General features: G+C 51.9%; 1 protein-coding gene across 1 annotated transcript in view; it reads right to left on the reverse strand.

Moving 5' to 3' along the window:
- Positions 1-7,535: 7,535 nt before the first annotated feature.
- MBTPS1 (membrane bound transcription factor peptidase, site 1) overlaps positions 7,536-13,618 on the reverse strand; it is a 74,650-nt gene continuing 68,567 nt past the window's right edge. The window contains exons 17-19 of the mRNA XM_019634782.1: positions 12,959-13,144; positions 9,764-9,894; positions 7,536-8,409 (exon numbers count right to left, since the gene is read on the reverse strand). Coding sequence (XP_019490327.1) covers positions 8,213-8,409; positions 9,764-9,894; positions 12,959-13,144 — 514 coding nt within the window. The 3' untranslated portion in view covers positions 7,536-8,212. The remainder of the gene's footprint in view (positions 8,410-9,763; positions 9,895-12,958; positions 13,145-13,618) is intronic.

A 13,618-nucleotide genomic window follows, 5' to 3' on the forward strand; every position in this document is an offset into this window, starting at 1 on the left:
GCTCACAGTTCTGGAGGCCAGAGTCTGAACCAAGGTGTGGGCAGGGCGGCGCTCCCTCCAAAGACTCTAGGGGAGGATCCTTCCTGCCTCTCCCAGCTCCTGGGGGCTCCAGGTAATCCCTGGCTTCTGGCCGCATCGCTCAAATCTCTGCCTCTGTCATCATATGGCCTCCTCCCTGTGTCTGGGTCCTCTCCTTCTCTTATAAGGACACTGGTCATTGGTGTTAGGGGCCCTCAGATATTCCAGGCTGATCTCATCTCGAGATCCTTAATTTAATTAAGGATTAATTAATTACATACTTGGCAAAGGCTCTTTTTCTAAATGAGGTCACACTTACCGGCTCTGGGGCACAGACATATCTTTTAGGGGGTCACCGTACACGACACCTTATGTATCTGGGGTCTGACTGTATTCTCAGTCATAGTCAGGTAGTCATTTGACAAACACGAGTTGAGTGAGTACCTACTGCATGCCAGGCCCTGCGGATTCAGAGGTGGAAGGGAAGTCTCTGTTTTGGAGGAGGGGACAGACCATGGGGAGATCAGACTAGACAACTACACGGTCCAATGAGAGAGGGAGTGGACCATGAGATTCCGGGAGGGAGGGAAACCTGGAGGAGCTTCCCGGAGGAGGTGCAGGAACTGAGAAGTCTGTGCACCTCTGATGAAAGGTGGGGGGAGGGGAGACATTCAGGGCAATGGGGAGTCCCTGTGTGAAGGCTCAGGCAAGGCGACGAGCCAATGCTCCCAGGAAGGCCTAGGTGTTCTGGGGTTGGGGTCTCCTGGGTGGAGGCCCAGGTTGGGGCACCTGGAGAAGGCCTTTCTTGCTGCACCAGGGTCTGAGGCTGGCATGGGGCACGGTGGGGAGGAGCTGTGGCATACGGGGGCGTGCAGTGCAGCCGCTGGCAGATGTAGGCTCTCAGGCCTTCCCGTGCAGCCCAACCATCTACTTTCTTCCCCCAAGCCGCCCTTGAGGCCAAGAGAAAGAGCAGCGGGCTGTGGCTTTGTTCTCCTTAATCTCAGCTCCCAGCACCTTCTTGTCCCTGCCTGGGTCCCTCATTAGCTGCCCATTAGTGTGCATGACTTAGAAATTGGTCACTGGGCTGTGAAAGTCCACTCAATGGGAAAACCTCTTAATTCTGAGGGGCTTTGATATGCTCTCTCTGCAGGCATCCCAGGGCTGGGTGACCTTTCCTAGCAGCAGAGAGGCATCCTGTGGGGCCCCATCTGTGTGGGCGGCGGGCAGGCGCTCTGGCCAACCGGAAGGCAGTGAGGTGGCACATCAGTGATCCTGAGGACGACAAGGCAAGCGGTGGCTTAGCCCAGCGCCTGCACTTGGGAGCCGTCTCCCTTCTCCCAGCAAGTGAGCAACCATCAAAGGGTTGTTCCTGAGGTCCCTCCTTTACTTCTCCACAAAGTATGGGTCACATGACAGGTGAGGAACTTCCAGGAGAAAGTGACCTTGGTTTGTTTTCCTGGAAGTGAGATAGAAAGTTCTGGAAGACAGACAGGACAGGTTTCAGGAGCCAGTGCCTGGGACTGAACGACAACCTAGTCACTCACGGGCTTTAGTCTGGGCCTCGCAGGGGCACCTGAGAAATGGGGTGATAACATTCCTATTCTGCAGGGCTGTTAGAGGGTTCTGTGAGAATGTGCTCACAGAAGTGAGCAGTGCGTGTTAGCTGTGTTGAAACAAGTACACATCAAACTCCATGACTGGCATTTATGTGTTTTTTTCCCTCTGCCTGATGCTGAGCTTCTAGAACAGTCTTCCGAACCTTGGCCACACAAGAACACCCGAGGAAGGGGCTCTTCAAACTGCCAATGCCAGACCCACCCTCAGGGCCGCAGATGGAGTTCATCTGGGGCAGCCAGGCTTTGGGGTTTCTGTAAAGCTCCCCAGGAGGTTCTAAGGTGCCCGTGAAGTAGAAAACAGCAGTTCTGAGCAGGTAAGGACCCTGTCCGACCCGTGTCCCTGAGCCCTTGGCCCCCCCTTTTCTCTGCAGCTTTCTGCCCAGGGGCTGGCCCACAGAAGGCAGCTTAGGAAACGCTGGGTGGGGTGAGCCAGACTCTGACAGGGCAAAGTCTCAAGGTCTTCAGATGACAGGAACTGGGGACTTTTTAAGGCAGCTCCACCTGTGGCAGTTAACCAGGGACCTAAGTCCTCCTGCAGGAAACCTATGACAGCTCAGGGGCAGAGAAACCCAGCATGGTGAGCTGCATGATGGCCCCTAAAGATGTCCCCATTCTAACCCCAGAACCTGTGACTAAGTCACCTGGCATGGCAAAAGGGACTTTGCAGATGAGAGAGTAAGGTAAGGATCATGAGATGTATCCTGGAGTATCCTGGATGATACGGGTGGCCCTAAATATGATCCTAGTATCCTGAACACAGGGACACAGGAGGGGTCAGAGACCAGAGAGGAGAAGGTGATGGGATGACAGAAGCAGAGGTGGGAGCGATGGACACTGAAGATGGAGGAAGGGGCCATGGGCCAAGGAATTCAGGAAACTCTGGAAGCTGGAAAAGGCAGGACAACGGATCTCCCCTGGAGCCACTAGAGCAGCGGTTCTCAACCTTCCCGATGCCGCGACCCCTTAATACAGTTCCTCATGTTGTGGTGACCCCCAACCATAAAATTATTTTTGTTGCTTCTCTGCAACTGTAATTTTGCTACTGTTATGAATCGTAATGTAAATATCTTTTTGTTTTCCGATGGTCTTAGGTAACCCCTGTGAAAGGGTCGATCGATCCCCCAAAGGGGTCGCGACCCACAGGTTGAGAACCGCTGCTCCAGAGGGAACCAGCCCCGCTGACACCTGATGTTTGCCCTGTGAGACTGATTTTGGACTTACAACCTCTGGAACTGTAGGAGAATAAATGTGTTGTTTGAAGCCACAAATTTGCGATAACCAGTCTCAGCAGCAACAGGAAACCGATACACCAGCACCCTGAGTTCTGATCACGGGGGGCCCACGGGCACCCCACTCCCCATGCTGGGGCCTCCAGGTGAGACTTGGCCCAAGGGCACGGGCCTTGCCAAGTTCTGCTGTCCCCTCCTGCTAATGAGAGGCTGGAGCCCCACTCTGGGTGAAGAAAGAGGGAATGGCATCTTCAAGGGACAGGAAGCGTCTTCCAACAGTCAACGCTGACCTCCCTCCTGCCCCCTGCATCCTAAGGAGGACACTCCATGGAGGTTTCAGCAGCTGGAGGTTTCAGAGGCTGAGCAGGGCCAGCTCAGGGGCACGGAGTCCCTGCAGGGGCTTCATCACCTGGGTCCTGACCCCTGAACCTCTTCCACTCTCCAAGCCACCTGGGGAGAGGGAGTGGTAATCCCCTGGGGAGATTGGGTGGTAAAATTCACAGAACATAAACTTTGCCATTTTAAACATTTTAAAGTGGACAGTTCAGTGGCATCAAGTCTGTTCAGTGTTGTGCAACCCTCACCTCTATCTAGTACATTTTCATCGTTCCCAAAGGAAACCCCTGTACCCATGAGCCATCAGTCCTCATCTCCCCCTCCCCCAGCCCTATGCGACCACGAACCTGCTGTCTGTGGATGTGCCTGTTCTCACATACATGGACTCATACACTCTGTGTCTTTAGTGTCTGGCTTCTCTGACTTACCACGATGTTTCCAGACTCGTCCACTCCACAGGTGAGCACTCAGCAGGCTCAGTGCGGTGGCTGCTGGGGCAGGTTCACCAACTGTAGGATCCGTTCCTGCTTCCTAAAGGTCATCGGGCATGGGGCCTGCTCCTGTAGGAGCACAAGATGGACAAGTGCACGTGCTGGGAAGACCTCAGACCGCATGTAACACAAGGTGGGTTGGGGGTACCCAGCTGTCCCCATATCTGGCTCATCTCCACGCAGCACCTGTAGTTAGAGCCCCGCCTGACTCTCAGGGGAGAGCAGGGTTAGGGATGAGTCCTGGGTCTTGGCCTCCGTATCTGGCCCCTCCTGGTCCCCCAGTGCCCCCCATGGACCCCCCATGTCCATCTGCGGTTGTGGTGGGTTGGTTGCCTGTTTTTTTGGTTCTTAAAAAAGATGTAGCTGTTCACTAGGACAATGAGAGTCCACGCCTGACCTGGGCCCACAGCCTTCAGGCACATCTGTCACTGTGATCTACCACTGACAACGGCTGACGTAACGGGGCCCTGGCTCTGTGTCAGGCACGTGGCTGTGTGATGGCACATGGCTCCATGCCTTGCTCAGTGACGCCCCATGAGCAGGAACTGGCCGGGCTGGAAGGGGACCCCAGGCAGTCTGAGGCCAGGGCCCAGGCCGTAGTTCCACACCTGTGTCCTGGATGCCGACATCCTCTCTAGAACATTCCTCCCAGGGGGGCCTGGGTATCCCACGGCAACCACCTGACAAGGCCTCTCCTGGGACAGTGCACTGCATGCCGGACCCCATCAATTGGGTCTTCCCAGAGATTTACTCCCCTTTCTGTGGGAGCTTTCCCCATCCGAGACCTCTCTCTCCGGCTCAATCTCAGCCGCCCCTTCGTCCCGCATTCCTCCCATTACTCTGTCCCAAGGTCCCCTTGTCCAGTCATCCTCCCTCGTGTGTCGCTGTACCTGAAGTGAGGCCGATGTGGGACAGCTGCGGACGCCCGCAGGAAGGACAGAGGTTAGGCGCGCAGGCTTCCTGGCACTCCGCCTGCACTGCTAGTTGTGTGATTCTGGCAGGTTCTGAGCCCATCTCTGCGCTGGCCCCATTTCCTCTATGCCTCCCCTCCAGTGTCCGTGCACAGATGGAAGTAACGCCCGTGTTATACTGAGCACAGTGGGTCTGGCACCCAGTTCCTAAAGGCACCCTTCTGGCTGCAGGCAGGAAGGGATCACCCTCCTTTTCTATGTTACAGCTCTATGAACGCAGCCCCTTTGGCAGGCACATCACACAGCTGCCGGGTCCCGGGCACCCCCGTCCATGCCCCAGGACTTCAGCACTGCAGAAAGCTGCCCTTTAGTCACAGACCACCACAGGCTTTAAGAGTTGCTATTGCACTTCACCTTGTTAGATTATCCCTCATGCAGCTCCCCTGCTTGGAGCTGCAGTAGCCATAGGTCCCTAAAAATCTCGGTCCCTTAACAACTCTCTTCTGTTTTGACTTAGCCTCAATGTCTCGGTGTCCATGCTTGTCCCTCTCTGTCCTCTCCTGTCTCAACTACGTGACCCTTCAAATGCCCAAATCCAAATGAGCACCCTAAGGCTGCCACTGAGTGTGCTTGGTCCTGGGCTGGCAAGGCCACCCCATCTAAACGGACAGAGCACACAGGGCGGCAAGCAGCCCTGGCACAGGGGTGAGATGGGGGCAGGGGAGTGGGTCCCGAAGGCAAGTGACACGTGTAGACGCAGACCTCAGGTAGCAACAGGGGACAATCCAGGTCTAAGCTCCATCTTTCAGGGGTGAGGTATCCAAGTCCCCAGGGAGACAAGCAAACCTGAGGCTACAGTCAGCATGGGGACTCAACGCCCAGCTCACAGCATGGGGTCTAGAACTTCACTCCACAATTACCAGCCTACAGCATCTAGACGACCACCACGGAGGTGGAGCTTTGTCTAGTTTACATGAAACTTTCTCTAGTTCAGTCATTTGCCAACATTAAACCTGGGAGATTTCACATACTCTAGATTTCAGGCTTCTCTGGTAACATCGGGAGGCGCTGTCGCCTGTCCCAGCCCCAAGACCCCGCTGCCTAACACAGGGGCCATGTCCTCATTCTCCGGTGGGACAAGCGTGGGCCGTGACTCTGGCCTTCACAGTACTGAGGGGCAGATGGTAAGCTGCCCACAACATGGAGGGGAGGCAGGGGGACAAGGAGGCTCTGTCACAACCAGGGCACAAGGCGCCTCGTTCTGATACGTCAGTGCTATACTCAGATCCATGACCCATCTCTGAGGACAACACGCTACTGGGAGCCTCAATGCCTGTGTTCTCAGGGCTGCTTTGTGGGACCCTCAGCCATTTCTCCAGAGCCTCAAAGCAACAGCAGCCACGGGGTGCATTTAAAAGTACAAGGTCACCGACATGATCGGCCAAGGAAAACCCGTCACAGGACAGTTGGGCCTTCGTGTCTCCTCCCTTGTTCCTTGTTCTGGGCCTTTTTCTTTCCAGAACCTCATCAGCACCCGGATCCCACGTGGCCTCTGCCTGCCTCCTTTCCACTCAGTCCGTCCTCACCTGTGGTTTGAAGGCTGATATTTGGACAGCAGAGAGAAAAGACTGGTCAGGCAGGGGTTAAAAATTAACAGGCTGCCTTGGATTGGTTACTTCGAAATGACACCTTGGTAAATGGACTTTACCAAATCCATTTTGGTAAAGTGGACTTCATCAAAATGAAAACATTTTATGCTTCAAAGGATGCCACCAGGAAAGGTGAAAAAGACAACAGAATAAGAGAAAATAGCGGGGGGGGAGGGGAACCAAAAAAAAAATGTATACACATGACTTGTATTCATCTTTTGTTATCGGTACATATTGAGTATTACAATTTTAATACAGTTTTTCCTTTCTTAAAATGTGTATACGTATTTTTGGGCACCCTCTGTATTTGCAAGTCATGTATCTGATAAAGGACTTGTATCTAGAAAATATAAAGAACTCTTACAAGTCAATAATGAAAGACAACCCAATTAAATAATGGGCAAAGGCTCCGAATAGGCATTTCTCCAAAGATGACGCACACATGGCCAAGACGCACATGAAAAGATGCTCAATGACATTAGCCTTTAGGGAAATGTGAACCAAAGCCACACTGCACTTTACACCCACTAGGATGGCCAAAATGAAAAAAAAAGGACAGTAACAAGCATTGGTGAGGATGTGGAGAAGCCAGAACCCTCAAACACAGCTGGTGGGAACGTGAAATGGGGTAACCACTTTGGAAGCAAAAGTCTGGCAGCTCCTCAACCAGTTAAGACACAGAGCTGTACGATTTTACTCCTGGGTGTCTTACGGCCACACAAAAACTTGTACATAAATGCTCAGAGCAGCATTATTCACAATAGCCGAAAACTGGAAACTCAAATGTCCATCAACTGAAAAATGGATAAACAAAACGAGGTCTGTCCATTCAACGGAGTATTATCCGCCATAAAAAAGGAATGAAGTACTGACCTGCTGCAACATGGGTGGAGTCTTGAAAACAAGCTGAGTGCAAGGAGCCAGTCACAAAAGGCCATATATTTTATGGTTCCATTTATATTTCGAAATGTTCAGAATAGGTAAATCCATGGAGACAGCAAATTAGTGGCTGCCATGGGTTTTCGGGGAAGAGGACAGAGAATGACTTGCTAACAGGTACAGGATTTCTTTTGGGGATGACAAAAATGTTCTGGATTTCTAAGGATGATGGTTGCACAACCTATGAATATACTAAAAAAACACTGAATTGTACACTTTAACATGGAGGTTTTTATAGTATGTGAATTACATCTCAACAAAAATAAACAGGCTGATTCACAACGCATTCCAGGTTGTCATCAAAAAGAAATGGGACAGGAGGAAAAAGGGCCACTTGACACAGCTCTTTTTAGCTTCATATAGGTAATGCATATTTATTGAAAATTTTCTTCACCGACAATGGTGAAATCGAGACCCCAAATTACAAAACATGATGGCAGTTGAGACTTATAAAAATAAAGCGAAGGTCTATGTTTCACAGATCTTTGCAATCTGCCTTCAAATCTCAGTCTGTCCTTTCATCAAAAAGGAGATCATGGAATCTGTGTTATTCCTCGTGATGGAATAGTAAAAAACTGCATTCCATTGACAAAAAAAATAGCTTTGCTTCCAAATAGCACAAGCTTTTAAAGTGACTTTTTCCCAACAATAAATATAGAAAATAGCCTTAATGAGCACATCTTAGCTTGGTCAGTCGTGTCATTAAAAGCACATCCTCCCTCTCAGGTCAGGGCGCCGCAGACAGCCTAGTTCTCCAGGTCTTGGGTGCACGCTGCGGCTGCATGAAGTCCCTCCGGAGGCTGATGCGCGGAGCCCCTCTGGCAGGCCTGTCGACACACTTCAGGATGTACGCGCACCTCCGTGCATCACAGGAGAGGCCCCCTGAGCACGGCCTCTCGGGCCCCTGAAGATGGAGACCCCGGCCCTCTGAGCGGGGGCCCCTCTGGAGACGCCACAGCTCCGCCTGCCCACCTAGGCCACCAGCCACAGGCTCTCTCTGGCTCTCAGATCAGTGGGCTGGTGTCACACAGACGGGGTCTTTGGTGGGTGAACCTGCTGCATGAGCTGTGGGCGCTTCACCCTGGGCTTCCTGCGCTTTGGCCTGCTTTTGGCCTTGTTGATTTGTACCACAAAGAAGGCCAGGACCACCATGGCTCCCAAGAAGGCGAAGACGGGGATGGTCTGGCCCACCTCCTGGTTGTAGCGGCCAGGCATGATCCCTGCAAGACGGGTGGTCAGCGGTCAGCAACGCCACAGCCTCTTCTCCCACGAGAGGCAGGCTCGGTGGGAACGAAAGGCTAGGTAACGTCATTAGCTGGGCTTGCAGAGCAAACGTAATTTTTAAACCGTAGCTGAAGTAACCCAGGCCATTAGTAGAGAATGAATGAGCGCGACCTACAGCTGCAGCCTCAGATTAGCAGCTTGTGTGTGTGTTGCGGGGGTGGGGAGGGCGTGCCGGGAGGTCTTTGCTGCTCACCTCAGACAGAGACCAGGACTGTCACACACAGTCTACAACAGGGCTGCCCAGAGCTGCTTTTTGTTTAAAAACAATGGAAGATGGATGAGTCTGGATGCCCAGGAGGAGAGGACATGCTGGTGTTGTACTAGCTAAGCGGGAGGAAGAGAGAGAGGCCAGGCAGGGGGGTTAAGGACAGCTGGCCATGCCCCCACCCTCCTGGGAAAGCCTGCCACAGAGTGGCCACTGGAGAGCCCTGGAGCCAGAGTCAGAGCGACTCTGTAACAGTACTGCTGGGATTCCAGAATTAACCGTCTTCGGTGCACCCCATGACCCGCAGGCTAGGCCCTCAGGAGCTGGACGTCACCACAAAGTTCCCAGGGTTGGGCTGCATGGGGTGGAGTACCCTCTTCTGATCCCGAGTTTCTGGCCAATTCCTGGAATCAGGATAAACCCCCTGAGGGGCTGTAAACTCTTGGAAGAGCACAGGGGTTCCCAGAGCGAGAGCTGCCCACACGCTGCTGGAGTGACTGGGTAGCAGTGGTCCCAGGTAAGGGAGAACCTGGCCCAGACAGGTCGGTCGGGCCGAAAGCCCTTATCTGTAGAGGGTACATTTGATGTCACTTGGGGTGAGGGGACAGAATAAAATCACCTGAATTTAACTGAGGTACCAGCCCAGTGAAGTCCCACCCAGGTAGGGTAGGGCAGAGAGCTGGTGGAGACCTCTGGGCTGAGGGTTCAGGCTACAGCCAGGGCTGGGCCCCACACCAGCTGGTGACAGGCATCCCCTGGGGTATATAATACTCGTTTGTTTGGAGAACTTAAATAAGAATGTGCAAGTTACTCTGTTGGAAAATTTCAAGTGTAATAACAGGCCATCATAAAAGAAATTCAAATTTGAAAATCACAGTAGAATTTTCTGAGGGATGATGGTGTGTTAATCTCTTAGGCCTGCTTATGGCCTTGCTGATTCGTGCCCCAAGGAAAGCCTGGACCACCAAGGCTCTCAGGGAGGCAAAGACATGAACCACCTGTCCCACTGCCTGGGGGAGGAGGGAGACGACTCTGAATAAACTACTGTATCACTTAGCACAATAATAAAGCACCTAAGAACTGACCTCCAGGAATGTCCCAGGCACCACTTTCTCCAGGAGACAAGGGCCTCACTTGGGGGCGATTCGATCGAAAGTTGGGTAATACCACTTTGTCCAGGTCGATGGAGAGTAACTTCTGATGTTTCCAAAGATTACTTCAGGAAAATGGATTAAAACAAAATAAAAATAAGTAACAGTACAAGCCTAGGAAGCTTAGCCAATACCTAAGACACAAAGCGATTTAGAGAAATGTGAAATGATGGCCCATCTACATCACCCTAAATACACCTGCATTTAACAGCTATAGTGACAACTTCCAGGTCCCGAGACAGAAATGTCAAAATCAAGTCCATATCCAGGAGATTTTAATATCCTGAGCAGTTCTACTGGGTTTATAACACTGCCCCCTGGGAAATTTCACCAAGCACTGGGTGGAAAGTACACATGAACCTCGGAAAGGTGCTCGCAGACAGCAGGGGCTACAGGCAGGGCTTCGTAGCCACAGGCCAGGCTGAAGGCACTCAGAGGTCTCACCTCCAGACACTAGAGCTGGTGGAGCCTGCTTTCTGATGAATGCAAACCAGGGCAGCAAAGGTGGCTACACTGGTCCCACAGCCAGGCATCACTCTGTCCTCAAGGGCACCACCATCAGGCTGGCGAGTAAGGAAGATGGGCAGGACACAAAACACACGCGCTCTATGAAACGTGCTGGGCTCGTTATGGCAGCCCTGTTGTTGCTAATTCTGAGGCCTGAAGAAGCTGAGCAGGCCAATACGTCTTACACCCAAAGCACAGAGAGGCTGATATGCTGCAAGGAGCAGCAGACAGCTTGGGAGGACACTGAGATCAGAGCAAAGAATGCCAACGGAAACTCTGAAGATGGTCCTGGCTAAAGTGAGGGAACGGAATTAAACATGTTTGCAAATGATGAATTCCCCACTTTTCTGCTTCTCGTTCATTTGGAAAGGGTTGGCATGTCTCTGACTTTGGCCAAGTGACAGCAAAGCTGCTCAGGTGTATCATCCATCGGGGTGAAGGTTAGCAGGAAGCGGGGCGGCGCCAGGTCTGCAAGGAGGATTTCGGTGTAGGAAAGAGACAAGCTACTTATCGTGCACGTCTGCCTGGGTGACTGCCTGGAAAATACCAACGAGTATTACAACCTGTTCTACTTTATATGATTTAACTCTCCATTTCTGGTTTAATAAGTCTGAAAATTAAACTGACAATGTTAAATTATGAAGTCAGTGACATTTAAGCTTTATGACTCTAGCTGAATATATATGGGGCTATATTTCAATTCTAACAGGTGATATCCTGTTCTGGAATTTAATTATGTGGTGATGGCACCGTCTATAAGACAACCATGGGAACAGCACGCTACACTAACTATCATTTGAGAATGTCACATGCTCTGATGGAAGGACAGAAGGGGTCCCCAGTGGGAGTGACACTCCAGCAAACGCTCTAAGGACACCTGATCCTCAACAAAGACACTGGGCAAATGAGCCTTCACTTCAGAGATGGACCGGACACTTGTACTCGGCACTGGGCCGCCAGACACCCTGGGCTTTTCCAGGGCCGTGGGAAGCTGTCTGACACTGTCTCAAATCTCTTCAGAGTTTCAGAATGTAGACCTAGATCTAGGTCTCTGAGGGCTGAGGATAATATTCAACAAGATGTGAAGTGTGAGATAAAGGTGAAGCCTGGTAGGTGGGTGTTATCAGGAAGGAATTCCTGAGCGTGGTGGTGAAAATCAAATTCTCGGAGCTGTGTATCATCGGCACCCTTGATGGGCCAGGTGGACATTTGATGGATTATCTGATGTGGACGTGCAGAGACCAAGGGTGTTGTTATCTGTTTCTCAGAGTCCTGAGCCGCACTGTGGAGAAGAACTGGGTTTCAGGAACTGTAGCCAACGACGACTGTCCACTGAGTATGAGTTGCTGATCATGGCTGGAACTGAAGTCTGGTTTGAATGCTCGGATAATGGTGGGTTATAAATAGATGGGATGTAAAAATGGAATCGTCTCAGAAATTTTTAAATGACAGGCCACTAACTAGAATGGAAAAGTACTCAGTAATTAAAGTTTCAGGAAGAAAGCTGTCGACGAGAGGACAATGTGACGCTGCTGCAGTTCCACTGTTCTTTGCTGAGCACGCTCTACACCAGGACACATGGTCCGTGAGTGGTGCGTGGAGTGCTTCTGCCCGGGACCAGTGCGGCACAGGCGGCTTCGAGGCATTCCTGCAGGCATCCTCGTTCTGGTGGCCCACAGCACGCACAGTGGGACCCTGTCCCCTGCCACAGGTCCCTGGCCACCCCACACCTGTACACACTGAGACCCAGGCAAAGTGAGCAGACTGGTGGGGAGAGAGGGCAGGAGCCTCCCTAGAGGGGAGCCTGCTGCCTCAGCACCGTGGGGGGAGCCCCAGTCACCAGTGTGTGTGCAGTGGGCTGCCTGAGAGAGGAAGACAGTTTCCACAGCATCAGAAAGGAGAGGAAGTGGGGGACAGCCCCATAGCTGTCCCCGAGACAAGACCCCTGCTTCACGCTGCCAGGATCTCCCCATCAGGAAAAGCCCCCATTCTCCTGTGAGCAGGATACTGTCCACGGTAACTCAAGTTTTGACTTCCGAAAGGAAATGACACACATTAGGAGATCGAGTCAGATAGTAAGAGAGAGAAGCAGGCAGATCAACAACGTGTGGGCACCACATACAGATGCACAGGCCCTGTCGTGGTGGGAGGTCACTCTACCAGGCACAGCGCTTAGCACGGGGACAGGGCACAGATGCACATCCCGGCCAGGCCAGGCGACGCCCGAGAACCAGGTCTACTCTGCGCAGTCCCAGCCCCTTGGGCATGACAAAGAAAGGGCCTGTGTTTCAGAACCAACACCGCAAACAGGGAGCACTCAACTCCCAAACCCCAAACCTAAGGAGTCAGAGCGTCTGTTCAAGTGACATCACTGTTGGATCACAGCTTTTTAAAGCAAGAATCGACCAAACCTAACGAAATGCTAATTATGCAGAACACCACCACAGAGCAGCATTCTAAAGGTCAATATGGGGGCTCACTAATTTAAATAACCACCACAAAATGACAAGCTGGAAGAGTTGATAATAATGTCAGGAAAATTCCATTCTCTTTTATATGAAAAAAAAAGTAATGAATCATAAACCCTGCAGAAGGAGTGGAAAAGCACAGGATGACACCGACCTGGGAGCCGTCTCGTTTAAAGGCTGTGGCTTGGCCCACGATAGGTGCGGACAGGCTGGCAGCGCCCGAGGCTCCGGGCCTCCCAAACGGGCCTCCAGGACCTTGGAATACCGGTGCAGGTGGTTCCCTGGGGCGGTGAAAACACATACAGCAGGTTGTTTTGAAGATGCAAGGGGAAAAATGATGCTTCATTAGTTTGTCTCTGTTCTGCTGAAAGGCCCACTGCACGCTCTGTTAGCCTGCCTCCAGGTGCTTCAGGAGGGAGGCCTGCCTGGGCCGCCCGGTGACGGCGACGTGTGCTCACTGCTGAAAGGGAGTGAGAACAGCCGTTCCCTTTAAGCGGCCATGCTGTACGCACGGCTGTGCCTGGGCACCCTGTACTGACCACGACGACACGCACCAGGCTACACTTGAGGAAGCCAGCCTGTAAAAACGCTTCATGGAAAAATCCTTCTCTTTTGAAGTTATTTAGTTCTCAGGCAAAAAAAAAAATAACCTGCATTTTCAAACTTCCGAATTTCTTTAATTTCTTAGATCTGTGCTGTCCAATACTGTTGCCACTAGCCATGTGGCTAGTGAGCTGCTGAAATGGGAGTGAGGGTCACATAATAATACTGTGGTGCACTGGTCTAAAATATTTTATTAAAGTGAATTTTACCT

Source organism: Hipposideros armiger, unplaced genomic scaffold (assembly GCF_001890085.2).
Source record: "Hipposideros armiger isolate ML-2016 unplaced genomic scaffold, ASM189008v1 scaffold_19, whole genome shotgun sequence".
In the NCBI taxonomy this organism is placed as follows: domain Eukaryota; kingdom Metazoa; phylum Chordata; class Mammalia; order Chiroptera; family Hipposideridae; genus Hipposideros; species Hipposideros armiger.